This window comes from Zonotrichia albicollis, chromosome 6 (genome assembly GCF_047830755.1).
Source record: "Zonotrichia albicollis isolate bZonAlb1 chromosome 6, bZonAlb1.hap1, whole genome shotgun sequence".
Taxonomy (NCBI): Eukaryota; Metazoa; Chordata; class Aves; order Passeriformes; family Passerellidae; genus Zonotrichia; species Zonotrichia albicollis.
Window position 1 is genome coordinate 48,467,698 of NC_133824.1, and position 18,682 is coordinate 48,486,379.

The 18,682-nt window shown below is 53.1% G+C and overlaps 1 protein-coding gene across 1 annotated transcript in view; it reads right to left on the minus strand.

Annotated features, from left to right (window-relative positions):
* Positions 1 to 18,161, minus strand: part of KDM2A (lysine demethylase 2A) — a 33,886-nt gene extending 15,725 nt beyond the window's left edge. Inside the window, exons 1-8 of the mRNA XM_074543684.1 lie at positions 18,027 to 18,161; positions 17,682 to 17,709; positions 16,409 to 16,513; positions 3,271 to 3,409; positions 2,591 to 2,669; positions 1,378 to 1,424; positions 1,088 to 1,266; positions 241 to 347 (exon numbers count right to left, since the gene is read on the minus strand). Coding sequence (XP_074399785.1) covers positions 241 to 347; positions 1,088 to 1,266; positions 1,378 to 1,424; positions 2,591 to 2,669; positions 3,271 to 3,409; positions 16,409 to 16,513; positions 17,682 to 17,709; positions 18,027 to 18,046 — 704 coding nt within the window. The 5' untranslated portion in view covers positions 18,047 to 18,161. The remainder of the gene's footprint in view (positions 1 to 240; positions 348 to 1,087; positions 1,267 to 1,377; positions 1,425 to 2,590; positions 2,670 to 3,270; positions 3,410 to 16,408; positions 16,514 to 17,681; positions 17,710 to 18,026) is intronic.
* Between the last annotated feature and the right edge of the window lie 521 nt (positions 18,162 to 18,682).

Below are 18,682 nucleotides of genomic sequence, written 5' to 3' on the forward strand. Positions count from 1 at the left end.
CAAGGGAATGGGTTCCCCAAACCCAGGCCAATGGTTCAGAGCAGTGTAACAAACCACTCAGCCCCTTTTCCACACAGCTAAAGGGGATTCAAGAAGTGACTGCAGTGGCCTTACAAGTGTCACCCACAAAAATAAGCTGGGAGACTGATCCTCCCCCTTCCCCTTGGTACACACTGCTGTTCCCTTGGGCAGTTTTCCTGCAAGAGATGGCTGCCTGCCACAGCTCAGGAAGCCACTTACTTCTGCACCTTTGGATACTGCATCTCCAGGATGGCATTGGTAGACTCTGTCTGACTTTCCTTCAGGTGCCTGGGCCACATGTTGTCAACCCAGTCAATCAAATCCACCTACAGCAGAGAGGGAGGAGACATGAGCAGAGAGAAAAGGGGCATAGCAAAACCTTTTGCTACCCCATGCTGGGAAATCCCTTTTTGGTCCTGGGACAGTGTGCTTCTGGGACAGTCCTACACATAAAGCACTTAGGATCAGGTGTTCAGATGCCAGCTCTGGACTTCCATAAAAAATATGCCAGATGGTATCTCCTAGGGGTGAGATTGAACTCCCTAAACTTCAGGAGAGCCAGAGATGTTGAGGTTCCCTCTGCAGTTAACAGAGAGAAGTAACTGGCACCACACAGCTGCCACTTCCACTCTGCTGACTGCAGAGGTAGTTTGACATGTTCATCCCATCCATCCCACCTCCCACAATTCATCTTCCCAGCACAAAACAGCTTCCTGCCCCTCTTCCAGCACACCTGCAGTCTTGGCCTCCTCTTCCCTCAGAGATTTCAGCATTTTGCATCAGGAACCCTCCCTGCCACACTGTGCAGTACTCAGACTTCCATGTTTCTAACTGCTGACACCCAATGAACAGGCTATCTCTCCACAGAGTGACATGCCAGGGACTTGGCCATGGTCACCACAGCCTGACTAGGAGATCAGATCCAGCAGCTTCCAGACTGACATCCTAGCTGAGTCCACACATGTTCCGAGCAGCCCCTCTTCTACCACATCCCAATGCCAGGCTGGCACCTCGCCTCCAGACTTCCAGGGAAAGCAGATCCCTGGGGAGGAAGAGCCCCACTCACCGTAGCAGGTCTCTGCACCAGGTTCTCCAGCTTGGTGTGGCTGAACTCCAGGCTGATGACGTTGTAGAGTTTCTCCCGCTCCTCCTCTGGCGTTTCGTAGTAGCGCGCCCACTGCGCCATGGACATCTCGATGTCCCGCTGCGTGTTCACGTCCATCACATCCACTATCCGTCTGCTCCCTGCCACAGGGACAGACACGTCACTGAGCTGTCCCTGTGCCCCACGGCTCCAGGGGGCAGGATCCTCAAAGACTCCAGCCACACAAGTACAGAGTGGCTCTGGACACTTACCCACACACAGCCGCACATCGTTCACGCTGAAGTCCGGATCCGGCATCCTGTGGGACAAACATCTGGCTAAAAAGACCATCAAGTGCTTATGGCTGCACACTCTGTGACCCAGGAATTGGCACCCTGAAGGTACATCTGTGCTGATTTGGTGCTGGAGAAAGCCATAGAAGAGGATCTCTGGGGGCACAGGACTGGGGTGAACACTAGGACAAACTTCTGGCTTGGGAAGCAGGCTTGGGAATAGGATGTACCATTCCCAGAGCTGCTGTACAGTGACTTCTAGCAAAGGAGCCAGGAGGCCTTGAACTAAGCAATCCCATCTCCCGTTTTAAAGGCTGCTTGTGTGAGTTATCCCAGTCCAAAGGCACAGCCAGAGCAGGACACGCAGTATATTCCACTGACACAGCAGAACCACTCCAATGTTTGTACTGGCACCCTCCTCTGTACAAACACTGCTGTCACAGGCAGAGCAGGCTGGCAGCCATTCGAGCAGCTCTTGACCCAGAGAAATATCCAAAAGCTCAGAAGAAATCCAGTTTCAGCCACACTGTAATACCCAGTATTAAATCTCTACCCTCCCAAGTCACCCAGCAGTTAGGCTGAGCCTGGCATGACTTCCTACCCAATTCCCCCCAGCAAAGAACATCCTGCACTGGATGAGATGTCATCCATCTCTTCACAGCCACGTGACTTCAGAGCAGTGCTGCTGGTACTAGCTTTGAAAGTTTGTGAGGGGTCATTTATTCCCTCTAATCAACCCCAAAAACGCTGACCCAGCTCACACTTAGAGCTGCAAACCTCAATGAATGTATTGCAGCAAGAGAGGCAGACAGCAGCTTAGAAGTTCGGAAAATCAGGTTGGAATTCTGGAAAATGCCAGAAATACTACAAATTGTTTGATTCTCTGGCAATAGATGCCTATATTACTAGGAAATAAACCCAGCCAGATGTTGCATCAGAGCAGCAGTGGGACTTTCCAGACATTTGGTGGAATTCTGATCACCTACAGCCAATTCAGTCCTCTCATTTTCAGTCCAGACAGACTAGGAAGAAGGGGATAACTGAGCTGGAAGATATTTCTCTCTGCACATAAAGAACAGCGTGGACACGACAGTCAAACCAGCCTAGCAGAGGCAGGAGCAGATCCCACAGAGTGTGGAGAGATGAAGGAACTGGGCCAGAGTCACCCCCACTCCATGCTCCCAGCACTTACTTTATCCCCAGGCCGTCCGAGCTCCTGAAGATGAGTGGGTCCCTCAGGCCACCCCGCTGGATGTACTCAACTGTGAAGTCTGGTGTGGGGACACAAGAAGAGGGAAGGTTTAGGAGAAACTCCTTCAGAGTGTTCTAGACATGCTCAGGTTGAAAAGGTTCTCTGGAGATCCCTAGACCAACCCTGGTCCTCACTTTTCTACACTCCTTCAGAAATCCTGGAACTCCTTTGCAGCAGTTCTCAGAGGCAGCAGGGTGTGTGCTGCTGACAAGCCTCAGACAGGGCCCCTAAGGAGAGTTTGCTCCAACAGGCTGCTCCTGACAGGTGAACAGCCTGGATTTTGGTGCTCACTTCCCTAGGAAGCTCAGAGCCAAGCAAGAGATGCCTTGCAGAGGCACTCCTCCCTCCCAGTAAATCCTCAAGAGGGGCTGTGTGATGAAAAGCCATCCCACGGAGCCGTGTGCGTGCTGAAAGGAAGGGGAGACATCCCACACAGTCCTTGAATTAAGGCTCTGGTAGACACGTGGCTGCAATTACAGGTGCTGACCCAGGCAAACCCTCCCATTCCTGGCTGCCACGTGTCCCAGCAAGCTGCAGACCAGCTCCACGCTCTCCGGAGCGAGCAGCTTCCATGCCATTCCCCACACACACTCCCTGGGACCAGCAGCCCCAAGACAAACCTTTGCCTTCCATGAAGACCACAAAAGTGGAGTTGAACTTGTTGGTGGACAGCTTTTCTTCGAGGTCAAACGTCCTCTTCCCTTCAATCTCATCATCGGAGATGCCGTCGTCCTCGTAACGCCGCCGCATCGTGCCACGCTGAGGGAGAACACGGGAAGGGAGAAGTTATGGACCAGAAGGGAAGCTATGGAGCAGGAAGAACAACCAGAGCCTCATCCCAGCCTAACACAGCTCAGCCACGGCCTCTAGGGGAGCTCAGGTCTGTCCTGAACCCAAAACATAGCACGGAAACATCAGCTTTGCCCCTCCTCCATCCAGATTTGTGCTAATTGGGCTGTATGAGATAGATAATCACTCCTAATGAATTCTAACAGGGAAATACGGGAGGAGGGGAGAGAGTTTAGAGTAACAGAGGCAAAGAACAAAGAATCAGTTCCCCACTTTTACAGGTGCATCAGTATTTTGCTGCACTTGTCAGTTTAAATCTCTGCCAGAACACCAATGATAAAAAAAAAAAAGACTCAAGTTTTCATCTTTGGCTGTGCCTGTACACAGAAAGCTGATTTATTCTCTTGTTTGTGTGGAGAAGAACAGGAGAGTGGAAGGAGCAATTTTCTTAGAGGGTCTTGTAAGCACATCTGTACAGGGATTCCTGACAGACATCCTCTTCTGACATTGCTGGATCTGGAAGAAATTACTGTCCCCAGCTGCTGGCCACCTGGCCAGAGAGCAGAGCCCTGCGTGGGAATGCTCCCTAAATCCCCTCAGATAAAAGGCAAACCTGCTCTGCATTAGCCAAGCTGCCTTCCCCTAATTAGGGATGTTCCCATTATCAAGCGTGCACACCAACTGCAGGGCCAGCAGACAGCCAGGGAGGGATGGGGCAGGAGGTGACACAGCTGCTGGCACCTGCCTGCAGCAGGGAGGGGCAGTGTCACATCCCCAGCACTGCCACCAGGACCAGCCTGCCATAACCTCACCAGAGAAAGAGGAATGAACTCCCTCGTACAGGAGTACTGCTTTAAATAATTTTTTTTTAGATTAATTAGATGAACCAGTGCGGGAGCACGTAGGGACACACACAAAAAAAGGCTTTTCCCCCACCCCCTCCAACATTTAATTTTAACTCCCAGTTTCAAGCAGGCTGATGGATGCACAAGGAGTTCCCCTGCCATCAAGACACAGTCACTCAGCCATTGTTCGCAGCCCATTGACGGTGCTCAGCTTTCCAACCTCCCTACCAAACCCCTGAGTGACTGGGACACAAACACCTCATCAGCCAGGCACCAACAATTGGCTGCTCCTGAATGGGGCACTTCAGGCAGAGTCTTCAGGATCCTGCAGCCAGCGTCTGTCCAATGGCCCCGAGAATCAAACAGTCTGGAAAAGGGCTGCTGTCCTTTGTCTTAAGCCATCCACTAAAGATGAGTGGGATCTCCCCGTTTTTAACAACACAAAAACTCACTTTACTTGTGGGTTTTTACAGAGATACTTGTATAACGGCAGGAAAATGCATTTAAAAAGCACAGACATATGGGAGTGGCACCAGCAGAAGTGACCTATTCCTTGGGAACACTTGGATTTTCACACTGCTAAGGCTGGGCTGCACTCACCAAAAACTGCAACTCCCAAATATTCACTCTGCCTTTAAACTGAGGCTGGCCCTTCCAAGGGCATGCAACAGAATTTGAAATTGGAGATATAGAGGTGTTATGACTGTGTTATAATGGATGATTAGCCCACCTCATAATGCACTTATCCTTAAAAATCATGGAATCCCCGAAGCCTGTGTAGTACTCAGCTTTAAAATGAAGGTACAGAGCAGAGAGGGGATTTAGGGACAATGAGCAATCCTCAAACTCAGCTTTTCCTAAAGTACCCAGAATTTTGGGAAAAGGCCCACTTCATCCTATTCCTTACTAAAGCACACCAGGGAAGCTCAAGGCACACCTATGCCAGGCAAGGATGTGAATCACCTCCCAGCATCACCAACGTTTCACTCCTCCCCATCCGAGGCAAGTCTAGGACTACAGATCCCAGCAGGCAGCTCTCTGTCAGAGAGGATGTGCACAGTGAGGAGGAGGATTCTGCAGTCCATGGTCTCACCTGCTTTGGGATCAAGTGGGTCCTGCTCACTGCAGCACCAGGCTGCTTTTGGACCTGCTCCCTTACTCCAGACACTCACTTTTAGGGGGAAAAGCAGCTCCTTTGTCTTTGCTGGATTGAAAACCTCACCTTTTGGGAGGAAAAGGTTTGGCATGGAAAATCTGGCAAGAAGAGGCTATGTCCAAACCACTCCCTTAATAGATTATACTTGACTCCCCTGGCTACACTTAACCAGGAGCAGGGGTTACTGCACTGGGCTGGAACTCAGGTGAGCCCCATTTGAGGACAAACCTCGGGATATCCAGGCTGGAATGCAGCTCCAGCCACAGGCACGATGACCAGGCATTGTCTGTCCTTCTGGAAGTGGCACCAAGCCAAGCTCTGGATTGTTCAGAGCATCTCATTCAACAGAAATGTGACCACGTGGCTTGGCCTGATTCGGATCCTACTGGTGCCATAGGTGGATGCTGGGGATGCACTGTGGGATCAGGGCCCTGCTCAGACTCTTTCCCAGATCTCCTTCACAGCACAGCCTCCAAAGCAAACAGGTTGGAACCTTCAACCCAAACCACTCCACGATAAGGCAGCCACGCCACAGAAGTGCAAACACCACGAAACAGGCAGGAACACCTTAAACTTGAATCCTTTGCAATGAGGAAACAAGGATGCAAAACACAGAAGGAAGAGGAATGTGTCCTCCAGCTGAGTAAATTCCAAAGTCTATTGCTCCTGTCATCAGCAAAGCATCAGCCACAAACCCCCTCCAGCCCCCAGGCAGATCAGCTTTGCCCTGTTCCCATGGGCAGGGCAGAGTCTGGCCCCCTAATTGGCCCAGCATGAGGAGAGCAGGGTCCCAGCATGGTTGAAGACCCAAAAGCACAATGCAAACAGCTCTCATCCCATCGGACCCAGCCGGGGCCACGCTGCTTTCATGTCATTGTTGTCTTGGGAGGGTGGGGAAAAACAATATTTCAGGGCCCCAGAGCAGGCAGGAGGAAGGAAAGGCTTCTGTGCTTCCAGGCATGCGTTATGGGAGAGGCAGCATCTGCGGGAGTCTGCCCCTCCTGGAGCCTGCAGCTTCCTCACAGCACAGTGACACAAACCACAGACCCTATGTCCCCAGACTGGGTCTCTGTATGAGGACAGATGTGCTCAGTGGATGCTCCAAAACCCCCTGTGTTCTGATGTGCCACACAGGAAATTGCTACCTGGATAATTAACTGGCAACAGGTGACACCTGCAAAGCCATGACAAGCTAATGCCAACCTAACCTTGCCACTAGTGCACACACAGAGCTGTGCCAATCCTTCTGACAGCACCAAGTTTGCCTTCTTCCCAGGAAGAGCTGGCCACCCTTGTCCCACAGCCTGTGCTAGGGACAGGGCTTGGCTGAGTATCCCTTCCCAGCACATTCCTACAGCCCATCCAGAGAACATCAGCAACTCAACAGGCTGGACTCTTGAACCAGAACTGCTTCTTCCTGGGAGTGACTCCACTATTGGGAGACCTTCCAGCATCAACCAGTTCAGCCAGGGACACAGTTTCCCAAAATGAGATCAGCAGATGTCCCCAAAACTGCCACCTGTGAGAACGTTCTGGATGAAGTTCAGCTCCAGAGAACCAAGGGCACATAGTCAAGCACATCACATTATCTGTAGGACAACCTCAGCATTCAGGACTAAGCAGCAATATTTAAATATCACTTTGTTTCCCCAGCTTTCTCTTAGGATTCAGGCATTTTTCATCCTGCTGAGAGTTTTACTAAGGAAGAACTGACAAGTGGTCCAAACCTTTTCTCTCTGTGTCAGGCAGGGTCAAGATAAAGGCACTTTATTCATCCTGCAAGACCAGACAGCCAGCAATTCCAACCTAAGATAGCTGTCCTTCACCATTTCTTTCTGACCCTCCTGGGTACCATTCAATTAATGGAGGAAATAGGAAGCAGGAATATTAATCCTGCTGACAGATATCCCTTCTATTCTGATTCTTTCACCTGCATTCTCCTTCACCCAGGGATTCCAGGAAATCTCCACAGCGGCACTCTCCAAAATCCTTCCTTGGAAACCTCTTTCCATCAGCAAGCGCTGCCTCCATGGAGCACAGCTCCCTCTAACAGCAAAGGAGCTGACAGTCAGCTGAAGAGAGCCAGAAAACTCCTCTCCTGTGAGGTTTTTTTGAGGGGAGAACGAGTACAAGGTCACATTTGAAGAAAAGAACAAGCCGTCCTTTCGCTGAAAGAGCCTCATGTATTTAAAGAGTGAAACCAACAACCAACACACACCGCAGTATTTTAGTCACTTCCTGTCCTGTCTGCTGCCATCCCCTCCCTCAGCTCCATCTCCCAGTCACCAGGAACCTCTTCCTGCTATGCCACAGCTCCTTCCTCCTCAGGAGACCAGAGCACCCCTCTCACTTTTCCTCTCCCTCTGCTTGTTGTCTTTCCAGAGCAGCTTGCCTGTGTGAAGCCTCCCACAACTCTCTTCTACTCCTTTGACATGAAGAATGCAGGAAAGTTTCACCTCCATTTTCATTCCCAGAATCCCCTTGTGGCAGGTTTTAACTTCTCCCTGGCTCCCAGTGTATCCATAGAACAGTGAGATCTACCAGAGCCATTTTTCCTCACCTCATCCCTTTGCTGGTTTTCTCTGCTGAAATGCACCCAGATTGATAATAAATCAATCAGCTCAACTCTCCTCAGTTATGGAATTTAACTTTTCACATATTTTTACAGCAAACTGGGGCTCTTGACTAGATAAATCCAGACCTGCAACATTTGAATCTCTCGATGGGTGTTCTGATCTCCAGCGAGTACCTGAGGCAAGCCCAGAATTCTGCCTGAGACCTCCTGCTGAGAATCTCCAGCAATTTTAGCAGTGGCAAAGTGGGAAGAACAACATCCATTTCTCCAGGAAGCCACAAGGCAGCTGACAGGAGGATGGACAGGCAGGGAAGCAGCCAGGCTGTGTTCAGACAGACCCAGGGCACAGCAGGTGCCAATGCCAGAACGGGCTATGCAGGGAAGATCCTCCCTTGCCAGAGTTTCCAGATAGAGTGTGAAGAACCAAGGCACCAAGATTATGACAATCAGCAGCCTGCCAGGTCACTGCTTATCTTAAGCACAAGAGCTTTTCCTTTCTATATCCCTCTCCCCTCCAAGGCTGCACCTCCCACTTCAGCTCCTGGGCTGGGCTCTAAGCTCTGGAGCACCAGCACAGCACAGCGGCAGCAGGCTCCTGCCCTCTGCACCTCTCCCACCCTAACCCTGGGCTCCCTGCTCCCCCAGACATGGCAGGCACCACTTAGGATCTAAACAACAGCACAATCCCCTGCAGACACCCAGCACAAGAGGAACCACTGAGCTTAACTCAGGTTTAATGCCCCTCACCACCTCCCATTCCTCTCAAAACCTGGTGCTGAATGGGTGTATCCCAGGTGGCACATCCCTGGACAAAGACAGACTCAAAGCACCAGGCTGAGGAGCAAACAGGATCTACACAAAACTGGAGCCCTTCCAGGCTTCCCAGCTCCAGGAGGGATTCCTATCACGAGCAAGGCTGGCAGCATTTCAGAATGACCGGGGAGAATGCTTCGCTTTGCACTTTTGGGTTACAAAATCGAACGTACACGAGGAGTAACTGAGGAACTGGAGCAAGGCAGGTGGGGAGGGAGCATGGAGGGGCCAAGCAGAGCTCCACAGCTGCTCCCAAAGCACACACTGACCAGTCACAGCAGCAAAACCACAAGGCAGAGGAACATGCTAGATCAGATCACAGATGGGCAGCTCTGGCAGCAGTCCCAAAAAGGAGGCACTGCTCCTAGGAAAGGATACAGCTCCTCACTCCAGTCACCTGCAGCCTCTGTCACACACAGCCACTGTCCCAAAGGGCTTTGATGGCACTGCTAACCCCCAGAGTGCCCATTGCCACCACCAGCCATGGCATCAGGAGAAATCCTGCCTGGATTCCATGCAAGCCTGGAGAAGCTCTTGAAGGACCATCAAACCATCCACACCATTTCAAGGCTGAATGCTGACCCTCAGTGCTAAAAACCATCCTTTGGTATTCAGCCCTCTCATTTCTGGAGAAGACTGAGAAAACCTCTTGAATTACATCCCACTCCCTTCCCAATCAGTAGAAATCCAAGGAAAAAACCCTGTGTGCAGCCCTTTCTCTGCCAGGTGTCCCCAGCATGTGCCCTATGCAGTGAGGTAGATGAGCAGCACCAGCTCTGCTCCTCCCTTTGCTTTGTGCAGGAAGGCAACAGATTCCCCCCAAATGGAACAAAATAGACCAAACTGCTCCCAAAAAGGCTGTTTTGAAAATGATACACATTTAATCCATATTCCCAGCACTGAGCCCACACAGACCAGGAGGCAGAGACCCAGGACAAGGGACAGACAGAGCCATATGCACTCAGAGGTGCAGCTGATGCAGCAGTAGCAGGCCAGCCCTCAGTGACTCCATTCCTTGCTGAAGACCTCTCTGTCTCCAACACACAGAGATCACAGGCTAGCTTGGATTTTTTAATCTTCTTTTTTTTATTATTGAGGGAAGTGCTCACCCTCTGAATTTCTCAGTATCCCAACCCAGCTCTGCCAAAACCTGTTGCCAGTTCTGTCCCAGCCTGAGAGACGCTGGACCACAGGAGTACTGGAATAACAAAAACGCAGGAAGCTTTGAGGTTTGCACTGCAATTCCTGCTCAGCTGACACCGTTTTTTAAAGGGAACAGCAGCAGGCTGGCTGCATTGCAGGCTATGGGGCTGAGGATGCTCAGGGAGAGGGAAAACAGCCCAGGGCCATTGGGAAGAACATGGACAATGTGGGAATCCAGCTCCTAGGAAGGATATTTCCTCTGGACTCTGCGCTGTTACACCATCCCTGCACACACTCCCTCCCCCTCTCCTCCATAAGGAGCCCAGCACTCGTCCCTTCCTTACTCCAAATGGGGCAAAGGGGCTCAGTGACACATGGAAATATTTATGCACAGCAAATTAAAGACACTGAGGCAGCCTGACCTTAAAGGAGCATGCACTGCCAGCCCTCTCCTTTCCACTTCCAGCTGCCTCAGCTCTATCCCAAGATTACAGCTCCCAGGAGCCAGGGGTACATGGAAGAACAAGGAGGACTTTTCTCAAGCAGTATTTTCTCCCAAACTGTGTCAGGGCTGGCTAAAACACAACAGGATTGTGCACTCAGCTCCCAGCCCTGAGGAGCAGCATGAACAAAGCTCACAGAGCCTCCTCCTTGACCTAAAGGAGCAGCTTTAATAAAACTCTTACGTGTACAGAGCAACAGCTAAAATATGAAAAATCTACCACCCTGCAACCCTGCGCAAATCTCAACCCAAAAACTTCTCTGGTCCAAGTTCCTGGAACTTCCAGAGGGATTCAGAATCCCTGGAAAGCCAGCTCATTGCTGTTTACTCCCAGTGCTGTTGCTACAGCAACAGAGATGCACAAGCATGGACACAGGAACAGGACAGATCTGTCCAACAGCTCCACCTCCTCTCCACCCATATCCATGGATTCCCAGGATACACTTTGTCACCAGGTTCACCTGAACCACTTTAAGTGGCAGAAAGCAACAGCCACAGCCAGCTCTGGATGTTCCCCACCTGGCTGCCAAGAACTGGGAAAAGAGGTAAACAGGGAGCATCAGCAGCTCAGGGAGTGCAGGCCACTGTGGAAAGGGAGGAACAACACCAAAGTTCCTCACAGCCCCTAAAGGCTCAGCCATCATTTCCTCCTCTGGAAACACCAACACTCTTCCCTCAGCAGCAGCACCAGAGATCTCATCCTGAAGGGAATTGCTACCTTATACATTTTCAGAGGACAAGATGAGTGCAGCACCTTATTTCTGCACCTTCTGAGCATATCACCACTTTCCCACATGTGCCCTTCCTGCCCCAAACCCAGCCAGTGAGCTGTAGATCTGGGTGCCTCCTGACATAACTAAAAAGGCACTGGGGGCACAGGGACTGCTCTCCTGACTTGTCAGTGTCACCTCCAGCTGGGATAATCCTGGGAAAACTTATTCCTGGTTAGTATAGGAACATAAATGAAGCCTGCAGAGATTGTTTGGTAACTCACAGGTAACTTGAAGTGCTTCTGTGGTCCTTGCTTAGTCAGCACTGCAGCTTCCAGGACACACTCAGGGCACAGCCAGGCTTGGGACAGTAAGAATCCAGCAGATCCTTACCTCCTGCATCCCTCTCTGCTGACAGGGAACAGCATCCACTTGGTTTCAGGGACATATTCTCTGAGGGACCAGCACAGTCATGCATCTGGCAGGATCTAAGTGCTCAAAGGAATTTCTAAAGCTTTCCAAGAATAGCCTTCAGTTGCTGCTAGTTTCTACCAAAGCCCTGCCCAGACCAAATCTGAACAGCCCCTGAATTATTTAGAGCTCATTTATTACACCTGGGTCATTGGGAATGACTCATTTGTAGCGCCTCCAGTTTGAGGCATGTGGGAGAGATTAATTACCCCCCTTGCCCGGGTCCTGTCTAGACTGGGCAGCTGAGGTGTGTCCAGCAGGGACATTTGGCCAAGCTGGGTTTCACACAGAGGACACAGAGGAACTCCAGGAAGGAGCTTGGCTTGACAGGAATTGCCAGTGTCACATTTCAAATGTGGGGAAGAGGGGGCAGGTGATGTAAAACCACCCAAATCCTCACCCAGTGCCTGGGGCTCATCCCATGCTCAGTGTCTGCAGGGGATACATGCTCAGTATCTGACACAGGCAGGGTCACCCCAGTGCACTCATGTGAGTCCCAAATCAGTGGGAGCAGCCCTGGAACAGCCAGAATGCAGCAGGACTGGCCTCTGTCACCCCCCCAGTACCCGGGGGTGACAAACACCAGCAATCCCCAGGGATCATTACCTGGCAGTGAGCAGCTGTACAGGACAGACCAGAACTTGGGCTGAACCTGATGGGATTGCTCCTCACATCTCACTGCTGGGATACAGTGAAACACAAGTTGGAGCAACACAGGGAAGGTAGGAAGCTGCATCCTCCTCTTTCCCATCTTACCTGACACAGGCAGCCCACAGCCTGCTCCCCCGGACCTCCCTCTCTCAGCTTTGAGGCCCTTTACCCCTCAGTTTATTCCTATCCTGTGAGAAAAATTGTCACAAGTGTCCTGTCAACATGTGTGGGCCTTCCTGCAGGACTTGCGTCCTGAACTATCACCCCATCCATCCTGAAAAAAAGGATACAAACAAATTGGAAACCACAAGATTCCAGCTGCTGGGAATCTGGGCACTGGTCAGAGCCAGCAGTGCCACCCCTCAGGCATGGGCTGAGCTGGGATCACTCCACAGCATGCAAGGCTGTGAGAAAAACCTTGTCCTGCACACTCCCCAGGCTTCACCCCCCAGCTGATGGCTGCACATGCTGCAAAGCCCATCTGAGCTCTCTCGGGGTGGACACAGACATGTAAGGGCAGGTTTGGTAACTGCTGTTTACAGGAGAGGCCTCTGCTCTGGCTGGTAGGGACAGGCAGAGCCTCCTCTCAAATTTCACACAAGATCTGACCAGAGGGCAGGGCAGTGCTAGGGCAGGACACAGACTCCTCAGACCATGGGATAGAGCACTGCACTCCCCAGCTCCCTCTCACCTCCCTAACTCTCCAGCACCCACAGCACTTTGATCTCCAGCTCCACGAGCCCATTTCCCTTCATGGGTGTCACAGCTCTTCCCACAGCCAGAACAAGGGTGACACTGCACCCAGCCAGGGATGGTCACTGGGGCCCAACACCCCAGCAGGAGCTGTGGCTCAGCCCACAGAGCCCCCAGGGAGGGTGAGGCTCCTCCCCAGGCTCTCTCCAGCAGCAGAGCCAGTTTAAGAGGTTCCTACCCCACCCTGTCTCCCCATCTCAGACTTTCAGCACCATCAGGTTTGCTCACTACCCCAGCACAGACAACAGCTGGGACTGTGCCTCCCCCCTGCCAACTCCTATCCAGGGCATGATGCACAATTCCCTGAGGCAATGTTCACCTTAGGGCTATCAGCTCCAGGAGCACTCACTGATTGAGGGGGAAAACCTCCTCAACCAGCTCTGCCACCCCAGCAATCCTAACTGGGAACCACACCCTGAGATCCAGACTGCTGGGAAGGCTGTGATGAGCAGGATTTGTCCTTTGGATAATGGCCCTCCCCTGCTGTGCTCCCAAGTCATTCTGAAGTGATCCAGCGCTGCTGCCCTTCATTTCTCACCCTGAACATTGTCACTGCAAGCACATGGCAGCACTGTGGTAATGTGCTAATCCCAGCTTGCAATTCACAGGGCCTTGCTAGTCTAAGTTCACAGCACAGCCCTGCCAGAACAAGCCCTGGAGCAGGCAGAAGGTGAGATATCCTCACACTTCCAGCACCCAGGAACATGGCAGGGCTGCTCTGCAGAAGGCAGGCAGCCTCTGGGAGCAGCAGCCCAATGGATTTTTTTCTGCAGAGCCTTTAAGGAGTCCAGGCTCCTCGTGGGAGCCCAACATGGGCTGGGTGCAACCACCCAGTGACAGCCAGCAAAGACTTCCAAGTCTCAGAGAGGGACCGTGGCATTGTTAGTGCCAGGGCTGGACTGTCACTCAGGCTCAGGACACAATAGAGCATTTCAGCTCCTTGGTTAAGGGCCTGCAAACACACAACTCCAGCTTGAAACGCTGGAACCTCAGCCCAAGCCCCAGGAACTGCCTCGTTACAGAGCTGGGCAGAATAACTCACATACAGAATTAGCAGGAAACTGCTCCACAGTGCCTGCAAGTCCCATGTCCACTGCTCCCAGTGTCTGGTGAGGAGCATGGATAGCCCACAACCTGCTCCTCTGTGTCCTCTCCACACTCAGCATCACCCACGGCCTGTGTGAGCCTCCCAGAGCTCACCAGGACACAGCTTCTCCCACAGATGGTCATGGATGGGTGCAAGACATCCTCCCAAGATATCCCTGAGTCCAGAGCCCTCACCCAGGCCTGTGTTATCCTGGCAGTCATGGATGCAGAGCCTGAACTAGGGAGCAAGTACAGTTAGGGCAGTGCAGCCCATCCAATCAGTGTCATTGTGCCACACAGGCATGTGTCACCCAGCAGAGAATTCCTGCAGGAACCACACCTGAAGCAGAGGTGAAATTCTCCTCCAAACCCAGATCTTTTACCAGCACTGATAAATTCATTCACAAAACAGACACACATCAGATTTTTGTCAAAGCAGGGGAAGACAACATTAGTGCAAATTAAATAAAATAACACAGAACACTCAAGATTTCCTCTGTGTCCCATGAGAAACTAGTCAGGAAAAAGATGCTCTCGGTGTGATTACCTGACACACCAGAGAACAAACTGCCTCTGCCATCTCAGCTGGCACCATCAAACCACACAATTAATTCAGCTCCTTTACCACCATAAACTTCAGGTTCAGGTTGTTTGGCTGGTAGAACTACTATCACACCTGGACTGGTTTTTTAAAATACATTTATTTTATGCTATTTGAGCCCCAGTCACACACCAGAAACACAGCTGATAGCAGCAGAAACACACTGTACCAGCAGCTCACTGCTTCCTTACTTGGAACTTCTCATTCAGGCCTACTAACCCAGCTCCCAAGTCCAAGGCATATGTGGGATACTTGAGTAAGTCAAATCATGCTCTACAGAAGAAAAATAATCATCTTTTAAGGGTCCTTCAGCAAGAGAGCATCACTGACACAGCAGGAGCACATAATGAGCTGGAAGTTTCCAGGAAAAGCATGGCAGGAGGTAGGAGTTAAGCCTCAGCCACCCCACAGGGGTCATGCCTCCTCCCTGGGCCTCAGGCCAGCACACAAGTCCAGGTGAGCCTCACCCTGCTGCCCATGTGCCCTCCCAAACCCCTTAAGCACGGAGCTCATCAGCCTGCAGGCATTTATCCAGCTTAGCACATCCTGCTGGAGCCCAGCCCACCTGCACCAGGACACCAGCTCCTCCTGATTTCCATTTGAGAGATGATAAGCATTCTTCAACTGACAAGTTCCTGGCTGATAGCCCCCTTCACCTGCCACATCTTTATCCAGATGTTTTGGGTTAGTCCTGGATCAATCTCCAGTCAAACCAGCACCTTGAGCTGCATTCTGCACAGCTGTGGGAATAAATGTGTCAGGATGAGGGAGGAGGTGGGACTGCACTGATGCCAAATTCAAACATCCACCAAAGCACTGGGGAACTCCCCAGCACCCAGAACTGCTCATCTGGAGGACAAAGCTTAATGCCAAGAACCACACAGCCTCACACCAAACGATTCCAGAGAATTAAAGGATAAGGATTTACCTTTATGGGCAGCCCCTTGAAGGTGAGGGTACTGCAGTGACTCAGAGAGGGACTCCCTGCACCACAGAGCTGCCACTTGCCCTCCCTGGGGGCTTGCAGCTGCCTCAAAACAGCGTGGGAGACACAGCAGCTTCCCTCCCTCCCTGGGATCTCTGGGAATATCACCTCAGACTCTAAGAGCAGTTGCTCCCAAGCTGTTCCCAGTTACAGCCCAATTCCCATTGGATTCATGCAGTCCCAGCACAAACACCAGAGCTCCTGACAAGGCCTGACTGGGACCTGAATGCTGGAACAGCTCCCTTCAGAAGAAAACACTGGGAAGAGACACACGAAAACTGGAGCTGGTTCCCTCAGCTTTCACAGCCACCTAAATCAAGATTGGTAACACACAGTGTTTCAGGTCCTCTGCTTGTCACAAACACACATAAAAAAACCTGTTGTGACAGAAACTACACTGACACCAGTTTCTTGTTCCTACCTCAAAGCTCCTTCCCCAGCTTCAGCCTCCAATCCCACCTTTCCAGAGCTCAGCAGCCAAATTCCCTTCATTAGGACAAACTCAGTGACACAAAAGGACCCACAAAGCCACCAAAGCCAAGCCCACACCTCTGAGCAGGCTGCATCCATCCATACCAGCCTCTCTGGGTGGTTCAGCCCTGCTGCCAGGAAAAGCCTTTCCCCTCTGCAGCTGCAAGAGAAGCAAGCCTGGAACAGGACTGTCCCAAGGGCACTGACCAGTCTCTGGCTGTATCGGATCCGTTCTTCCTCGGGCTCCATCTCCGACTCCTCGGAGGAGAGCGAGAAGGACACGCCAGGACTGCTGTCGTCGTCCTCTTCCTCCTTGGGAGCCAGAGGCAAACAGTGAAAAAGGGCACAGGGACACCCACACCCCTCACTTCCCTTCTCCTCTCGGGGCCAACCCCACCCTGCCCTGGGGGCTGAGAGAACCCAGTGGGTGAGCCCACCCCAACTGCTAAGGCTCCTATTTTAACTCACAATAAATGTCAGAGTAAAGGACTTCACCAGCTCTTCTGTAACACAACAGGAGCTGCAGGTCTCCCACCCTGGCTCCACACTACCACCAGCAGCTCCTCTGGCCCACAGTGGGATAAAAAACAGGGAAGGTGCTGTCAAACCCTTTTCCAAACAACACCATCACTGGCCTTGGGATATCCTGTATCGTGGCACCCGGGAGAAACTACGGTGGTTCAGGATATGTCCCATGAGCAGGGAAGGCATATGGGATCGCTCCTACACACAGCACCCAAGCAGGGGAGCAGTTAGGGATCTAACTCCTGGCTGGAGGAGACCTAAATGCTGAGCTCTCCAAATGTGCCACCTTGTGACACCACACACCAACCTGGGAAAACCTCCCAGGGCGTCAGATGGCACCTACACTTTTTTTTTTAAAGGGATAGAAACCAACCAAAGCCTGGGTATGGCACGGCTCTTAATCCCCAGCACTATGCCTAAGTCGGACATTCGGGGAGGAGAATCGGGGAATAGGATCGAGGAAGGGGATCCGCCATCCCCTCAGTGTTACAGAACCGCTACGACCACGCAGGGCGAACTCGCTCCATCCTGCTCCTCCCCGACCCCCGAGCGCTCCCGGTCCCGCCAGCGCCTTCCCCACCCCTGCATCCCTTGGAGCCACGGCACCGGACTCCGGCTCGGCCGAGGGAGACAGTTTCCCCACACTTGCTGAACTCTGTTTATAAACAACCGGACAAGCGGAGCTCGGCGCGCTGGTCCCGCCGCGGGGGAAGGGGCCAGCCCCGGCCCGCCGGGCCACCCCAGCCCGCCCCCGCCGGGGCAGGACGGAAGGCGGGAGGGAGGGAGGGACGGTCCCCGGGGAGCTGTCAGCCGGCACCCGCCGCCCCCTCCTCAACTTCCCGACGCGGCCTCCCGGGGCCCGGCAAGGGGAGAGCCGCCCGCGCCCGCTCCCACCCGGCCGCGCTCCGGGGCCCCGCACAAACTCGGGGCTCGCCGGTGACCCCGCGGTGCTCACCAGGTCTCTCCTGCGCCTTTGTCCTCTTCTACCGCCGGCACGGGGGGGGAACAGAACAGACGGAGGAGGAGGAACCCCCTGGTCAGCAGCGATCGCGCCCCGGGCCCGCCGCGCCCCCGGCCCCGCCGCTCCCGGCGCGGGCAGCGGGCGCTGACAGCCCCGCCGGCCGCCCCCCGCCGCCGCGGCCCGCGTCCCCCCGCCACCGACGTCGCCGCCTCCACCGCCACCGCACCCCTCCCGCCGCCGAGTGCCGGGGCTCCGCCGGCGTCGCCCGCCCCGTCCCGCCCGCGCGGTGCCCCCCCTGCGCCGCCGCCCCCCGGCCGGGACGCGGTTCCCCCTCCTCACACAGGAGCCGCCGCCGCCATTTTGAACCCGTCAGAGCCTCACATACACACCGACGCCACGCGCACGCGCCGCGCGCACGGGCCCCCCCACAGCCCGCGCGTGCGCCGTGCACTGCCCGGCCCGGCCCCGCCCCGCGCGCGCGCGTCTCGGGCCCGGCCACGCCCACTCCGGCACAGACCACGCCCCTTCCCCGCGTGGCCACGCCCCTGGCGGGGGGGCCGGAGAGGGGGAACCCCGGTGGGATTTTGGGGGGTTCGTGGCACAAAACGCCCCGCCGTGAGGCCCCTCGGTGTCCCCGCGGGCTTCGCGAGTGCCCGCACGGCTGTGCACGCCTGTATGGGGGTCTGAATGCAGAGACACCGGCAGGCACCTACATCCCCCTGGGTAACTAGTACAGCTCCTTGGTTATACACTATAAACAGTGTTTTATAAACTATACGTAGTTCTATAGATAGTTACAGCCTAACTATATGCAGTGATATATAAAATAAATATAGGGATATGGATGGCTATACATTAACTCTATAGTTAGATATACATTATATAGAAGTATGTATATAAAAACATATATATATAACTATACATGTGGTTATAGACCTGTATGTGCAGCACACACCTGGACACACCTGGACACATGTTCACACGCACCTCAACCC